The sequence below is a fragment of the Populus euphratica genome, unplaced genomic scaffold, assembly GCF_000495115.2.
Source record: "Populus euphratica unplaced genomic scaffold, PopEup_1.0 scaffold70.1, whole genome shotgun sequence".
Taxonomy (NCBI): Eukaryota; Viridiplantae; Streptophyta; class Magnoliopsida; order Malpighiales; family Salicaceae; genus Populus; species Populus euphratica.
This window is the reverse complement of record NW_011499950.1, coordinates 265,732-272,601: the sequence shown is the minus strand read 5'-3', so window position 1 is coordinate 272,601 and position 6,870 is coordinate 265,732. Positions and strand designations below refer to the sequence as shown.

The 6,870-nt window shown below is 33.9% G+C and overlaps 1 protein-coding gene across 6 annotated transcripts; it reads right to left on the bottom strand.

The window, feature by feature from the left end:
* Window positions 1–2,282: 2,282 nt before the first annotated feature.
* LOC105137879 (E3 ubiquitin ligase BIG BROTHER-like) lies at window positions 2,283–6,320 on the bottom strand. Of its 6 annotated transcripts, none has more exons than XM_011043791.1 (9): window positions 6,248–6,320; window positions 5,420–5,519; window positions 5,191–5,345; window positions 4,732–4,972; window positions 4,425–4,459; window positions 4,069–4,113; window positions 3,374–3,501; window positions 2,586–2,694; window positions 2,283–2,496 (listed from the first exon to the last, which is right to left on the bottom strand). In XM_011043791.1, exons 3-9 carry the CDS (start codon window positions 5,329–5,331, stop codon window positions 2,446–2,448), a joined length of 750 nt encoding a protein of 249 aa, XP_011042093.1. In that variant the 5' UTR covers window positions 5,332–5,345; window positions 5,420–5,519; window positions 6,248–6,320; the 3' UTR covers window positions 2,283–2,445. The 6 variants fall into 6 exon arrangements, with proteins under 6 accessions (XP_011042093.1, XP_011042096.1, XP_011042097.1 ...); XM_011043794.1 differs by lacking the exon at window positions 6,248–6,320 and adding an exon at window positions 6,146–6,241; XM_011043795.1 differs by lacking the exon at window positions 6,248–6,320 and adding an exon at window positions 5,996–6,139 and having other exon boundaries at window positions 5,191–5,363.
* Between the last annotated feature and the right edge of the window lie 550 nt (window positions 6,321–6,870).

Here is a 6,870-nt window from a genome sequence, read left to right as displayed (position 1 = left end):
GAGGGGGGGACGGAATTTTGAAGGAGACAAATAATGATATGGAGGAGGTTAATATTTTAATGTTGAAGGTGGTGATTTGCAGTGGTAAGGCTCATAAGCAACCACGCTAGTGGCTACCAAGCAAAATGCCAAAGCGAAAATCATCTGAGACGGGAGTCCCGGTTGCCCTCGTTTTCCCATCCTTAGAATAACTTCTTTTGTGTTGCATGGTAACCACGGATGCTAGCCCTATTTATAGTGAACTCTCCAATCATTAATATCAAAGATATTGTTAAATAATTATCATTATATCCTTGATTAAGCTTTAAAATATTATTTTAAATCCTCTCCAAGTATAAATTTCCTATTGTTTAATGTCTTTTGTCAAACTTCTTTTTGCTCTGTCCCCACAATCTCAATCAAGTGCATAACAAACATTGAAAATTCCAGCTTGAGGGAGTTGGTGAGGTGCTCTATTGCTGTTCTGTAACTGCACGTCCTTTGTAGCATGTACTTCCAAGTCAAAATTTCCAAATCTGATCACGTTAGAAGTGGGTGTCTTCTAACATAGGTTTGGCAAATTCTTGCAAATGGCTTATGATCAACATGCAGTAAGGAGTTATGTGGAAGGTAGGTGAAGTTCCAAGTAACTTATTTGGATACATAAATCTTGGTGTCGGTGAAATAAACAAACAAGAACAAGAAATAAGTTACTGCCCCATACAATTCAAGACTATATAATGTAGTATTCAACCATACTCCAATTGAGGTTACAGAGATGACGATGTTGAGGTTTAATCGAGTAGAAATCTTTCTAATTCAACGTGGAATGAACTAATATAATCATTAATTCTCACCTAACTTTGAATAGTGTACATATATATAACGAGAATATATATTAACTGGGGTGTACACACACACACAAGTTAATATATATTCTCCAATGTAAGATCAGAAATTGAAAGGAACGTATTATAAAGTGTTCATTCTTGTATTTGTGGAAGAAAGATGAGAAGATGACAACTATTGCAAATCTAGTTTATTTTAATTCCACTTGAAATGTGAAGTTATTCGTTTGACGTTTCTGCAAAATCCTTGGCAGCTACAAAAGTCTTCGGTGAAAAAGACATGCTTGGACGACTTAAGAAGCGTCACATTTTGATTTAATAGAAATTTAATGACAGAGTTGGGGGCAATTTATATGCATGCACCTTATCAATTATAATTCTACTCCCTTTAGTGCTAACAAGATGCTTGTGTTTGTAAAATCCAAATCATTTTTGTTTTTTCTGAAATCATATTTGCAATATCGATTGCATGATTTGTCCAGCGTAATGCTCTGTGAAAGCAGTTGATAGATATTGTGTCTTGGTAGAGACACAGTACTTTTGTTTTCTGTCATCTAAGAAGGGTTAAGATGGCGACTTGATGTTAGATTGATAAGCATACGTGTTCATCGCATGATTTATGTAAAACAAATCTCTTTAAAACAGTTTTAAAATAAATCCTTGTAATGGAGAGACATGTTCCTCTGTCTCCAACTTTTTTGTCACGGTCTCTGTCTCCATCTCTTTTTATCGTAATCTTTTGTGACCTTGTATAACCAATTATACATTATCACTTGCTAAACAGGCTGATTTTCTTTTCATTGAAATGGTTCGTAGTATTCTCATGCACGTTTTCATGTATTAAAGTATTTAGATATTTCTCACACCAATTCTTATGCAATTCAATCTTACCTTAATAAAACTATTATAATTTACTGCATATTGTTTGACAAAACAATTATAGAGCATCTTTAATTGCACGAAGAAATAAGTACTTAAATAAGATCAAAGACTAGGAGAATTCGATGCCTAATTCTTCACCAAATCAGTTGGCTCTCTTCTCTGAAAGACAAGATGATCTTTGTCAAAATACTTGACTTATCCACATAGTAAAGTATTGTTCGAATCCATACAGCAGTTTCTGGAGAGTCAATAGCAGATGTGAATCCGTCTTGTATAGTCAACCGATAATTGTCCGAGACTGGCATTGCTAGCATCAAGTAGCTATGAGCTCAGTAGAATCCAACATAACGGTGCGAATAAGGACTTTCTAATCAAGGCACCGGGACCATAGTTATAAGACTTACTTGGTCCATGATTCAAAACTCGCAGATCAAACCACGGATAAACAAGTTCATCCAGGCCTATTTGGGCTTCTTTTTTTTTTAATAAAAACGTTGTTTTAGATAAAAAATCTGAAACGACATCATTGACTAGATCTCACCTAGGTTTTTCACAGGTCAACCCACGACTTGAGTGTAAAGTTTATAATCTGATTTATTACAAAACTAATATCATTCCTTCCTATAGGAAATGAAAAATTGATACAGACAACTGTGTGAGCAAGAAAAATAGCCAAACTCGAGAAACAAGGAAAAATGAGAGAGTTTCCTTCTTTATGTCCATCAGTCATTATACCTTAATGTTTTGACGCATCACCAAAAACCTCTGAGTAGCAGATGGGGCAGGCCTGATAGATAGATGGTCATCAGCTTTTTGAACATGAAGAAAAACCACAAATCTTGTTCTCGAGTTTCTTGTAAAATCTCAACAGCTTACCTTATTGATGCTAAGCCATCTGGTCCCGCAACCAGCATGATAAATATGTTTGCATGGTAGAGTGATCTGACGATCACCTCGCTTATATTCCATTTGGCAAATGACACACCTGTATCCAACAAGAGAAAAATGCTTAGACTGTAAAGAAACAGAGACAAGATGAAAAAAAAATTGACAAAAAAAAAATGTTCGAATTCATCCTGAAACACTTGGATAAGCACATTTATGCTTGCAACTTTGTATAGTGCTATCTCAATGCCTACAGCAAACACGGTGAAGCTAGAGTCCATAAAACCAAATTTCCACTAACATAGGTAAATAAAGAAAAACTTCCACCAGTTAAAATAGGAAAAGCTCAATGCCTGTACTCCATGAGACATTTAATTAAAGACGAAATTAATAGCACTCTGGATTGCAAACTAGAGGATGATATAAGGTAATGAGTAAGTGAAATTTATGTCAAAATTCTCACTTCATTCATGAAATTGAAAGATGCAACTAACCATAACAGGGAATCACTGCTTATAACATCTCTGCATCTCATTCATCAATTAATTAATCAATCTGAATAATCTTATGAATTTAGTAAAGCAAAACTTCGCAAATGAAACAAAACGGAGCAAACAAGAGGCTAGAACATGAACACTTTATTGATTGAAAACAACTTGCACAGAATCCAGGTTCGGCAGACATGACAGTTGTAAGAAAAATAGATGACCAGACAACCAACCAAATGCCATAAATAAAAATGTTCAATCATAAACAACAGATACAAGCCCAAATGATACCTCTCACTTCTTGATTTCCTCCTTGAGAAGAAGCTGCGCTTGTATTTTGAGGTTGGAAGCAGAGAAATTTGTTCTTGAGAAAGACCTCGATTTTGAGTTCCAACTGTCTCGCCTAATTCAAGTAATTCCTAGATGGGAAGGATTTGATTAACAATATTTGTATAAAAATACATGCAAGTAGAGCGTTGTCAACCAAACACATGTCCAGAAGAGCAGAGAGAGTTCCAATTGTCAAGATTTTCTGACTTTGGAGGTTTGTACAGTTTAATTATTCTGAACAAAGGAAATTTAACACAAGAATTAATGGGAGTGTAGCAGGAGATGGATCTCTATTTCATCTCAGTGATACAAATCAGATTTTCTAGCAGCTAATGAAGTCATGGTGTTAGCTTGGATGAAGGTTCAAGGGTTAATGACATGATCAACTTATGATGATATTAGTACATTTGATGTTGGAATCCCATAATATAGGCTTCAGCTCAACCATAAGTTTGCACACAGGAGCTATATTATACCACAGAATTTGAATTAGGATACAATGTTCACCAGCAAAGAAATTATATCAAGCTAAAATTATCTGAGAAACTGATCCAGTAATTTGTGTTCATAGATTTTCTTATGCTGCACATGGATGCTATCCCATCTTGCCTGTGTAAGTAGATTTCATTTTCAGGGATAGAAATTTATGCTCTAACCTCGTAAGTCATATTGTCAGGATCAACATGGTCTTGCCAAATAGCCTGCATTGGACACAGAAAATAACAGTACAGTTATTTCACACGGGTACAACCATACATTATATTTAAGGGGTGAGAGGATACCATACAGTGTATATTAACAGCACTAAAATCTTATATCAACGAAGGTATTATGCAAGAGTCTCTTTGAGCACGATTTCTTATCGATACTACCTAATGCTACAACATGCAGAGACATTGCAGGTGAAAGCATTAAATGTTGAATTTAAGGACTTCATTGGTCTGTATGAAACTATAAGCAAATGATACAAATTAGTAAAATGAAAAGGATTAAATATCAGAAGTTACCACACCTGATAATCCTGAACATTATGATGTCTGCGCAAACCTAGACAAAAGAACATAACAAAGCTAAGAAAAAGCTGTGTATAGGTGAAAAGAAGATATCACACTGTGCAAAAGGCATGACACAACTCAGGACATTAATCCCATGACTAACTGAGCTTAAATGTTAAACCTCAGAACAAAGTATTCATGAACAAATTTTCTATATAATTCATATATGAAAAGGCCATTATCTTGCATCTAATAATAGGGGCGAACAAATATTAATTGGACTATTTGTTGGGAACATGCTACAATATAGAACTCAGAACTTACATTCTACAGGGTCATCATGAGAAGACCTGTTTTCATTTACTTCCCGTTCAGCATTTACTCTAGAAGTCCGTTCATTAGTCGCTGTAGAAGAATTCTCCAAAGGCGACCTTCTATATTCTTCATTTCGTAGTCCATGATTGTGGACCTCATAGACATAAGCAGGGTCATAATATGAAGCGCTCCCTGGTGGGGATAAGCCAAACTTGTAGAAATTTGCATTCATCGAGGGGTATACACTATCCTGCAAATCCAAGAAAGAAATATTCATTTCTACAAGAACAAAACCACAACCCACTTGTTGCTCCATTATCTATACATTGAAAAATAAAATCAAGATAACAGAACCAGAAAACAAACCTCTATCTGATTCGCCAATAATTGCATCATATGGATCTAAATATTGTTGAAAGCATATATTATTCTAACTGGATAATTACAAAGTACACGAATAATAGATACCTGAACATGGGAAGCTCCATTGAAAATGAAATTCACATGGTCATACGTGAGACCTTCGAAATATTCAATAAAACTTCCAGCTGAATTATATGGGTAGCTAGCATTCATGTAATGACCATCCATGAGTGTATTCCAATTCATTTCAAACCACTAATCTGTCACACAAATAAGCACTAACATGAAACCACAATTTGGTTTAGCAAAAATAACAGATGAAATACAAACCAACCTGCTCTCCTAAGGTTTCAAACTTGGAACTTTCACTCTCAAAACCAAAACTTTTGCATCAATAAACTGTCCTCTAATCACTTTCTAACCATCTCACAACCCTACAGAATAAGTCAGCAAATTAGCATAAATTTGATAGCACAAGATAAATCAAGCAATCAAATAACAAATGCTTGCATATTCAAAACATCTTAAAGAAAAAAGATCCCAACTTGTTGAAAATTGCTTCAGATAAAGCCAAGATTAACCGAGAGAAACATCAAAAGATGTGAGAAACAGAGCAAAATAGCTCACTTCAGCCATAACTTGTCCTTTCTACCAAAAAACAGAAGCCAAGAACCCATTTCCATTAAGCATCTAAATCAGATGCTAGTGATCTCTAATTACCTCTATCAACTCAAAAGGAACAAACTTTTTCACATTTCTTGCCAAATCAAGAACCTTCTCACCTATCTTCACGACTACAGGGTTTTGATCTCTAAAACAACAGTTTTTTTTAAGTGATTTCTTGATCTCTAAAAAAGAAAGAACCTACATTGTAAAAATAAAACAAGAAAATCAAGAATTTATGTGATACCTGATTACTCAAGAATTGAAGAATCCAAGAAAATGTGCGAGAGGAATGTGAAACAAATGGATCAGGTCATGAAGACAAGAATATATACCTCTCTCTATTTATATATATATTATCAGCAATAAAGAAAGAGATAGAGAATCTGATTCTTACTAGGAGTAAAAAAGAAAGGAAAGGAGAAAGAACCGACAGACATTGATAGGTGATGGCTTTTAGAAGAAGAGGGGGAGGCAGACTAGAGAGAAAGATACTCACTTTCCTTTGTCTTCTCTGTTTTTCTCTGTTCTTAGAGGAAGTGCGAGTGAATGTGGGCTGTGCGAGCGTCGTGGCTCACTTATTGGAGCGGTGCGCTTTTCTTGCTGAATTACTGTTTAGCCATTGGACACGAAGCAATGGTAACTAGAAAACAGATTTAATGACAGAAAAGAAAATACGTAGAACCCTTTTACTGTTGAAGATAAAACTCTATTGTGTTATGTTTTTTAAGTTTAAAAAATAACTTAAATTTTCAACCCAAAAAAACTTAAATAATAAAAAATTTAAATAAATTAAGAAAAACAAAATTAATATTTGATTTTCAAAAAAAACTTAAATAATAAAAATTTTAAATAAATTAAGAAAAACAAAATCAATATTTGATTTTCAAAATAAAATAGGAAAAGAAATAAAATCACCATGAAACAAATATTTTTCTAAACTAAATAGAAATAATAATAATTTAAAAAATATTTTTTTTCTACAAAATTATTTTACATTAGTTTATTTGGACAAGGAAGAATTCACCCTCAAGTTTTAGTTATTGCATTGACATTGTTGTTAACTTATGCGTGTCTCTTTCCTTAAAAAACATTTTTATTTTTTTATTTGATCATATTCAA

Bases quoted from the DNA above. Each gene is read 5' to 3' on its own strand.
- LOC105137879 (XM_011043791.1), bottom strand. From the start codon at position 5,331: ATGAATTGGAATACACTCATGGATGGTCATTACATGAATGCTAGCTAC. The intron at 4,460-4,731 runs GTAAGTTCTGAG...TCTTTTGTCTAG, and splicing joins TCATGATGACCCTGTAGAAT to GTTTGCGCAGACATCATAAT. The intron at 2,695-3,373 runs GTATCATTTGGG...TGTTGGATACAG, and splicing joins AGGAAATCAAGAAGTGAGAG to GTGTGTCATTTGCCAAATGG.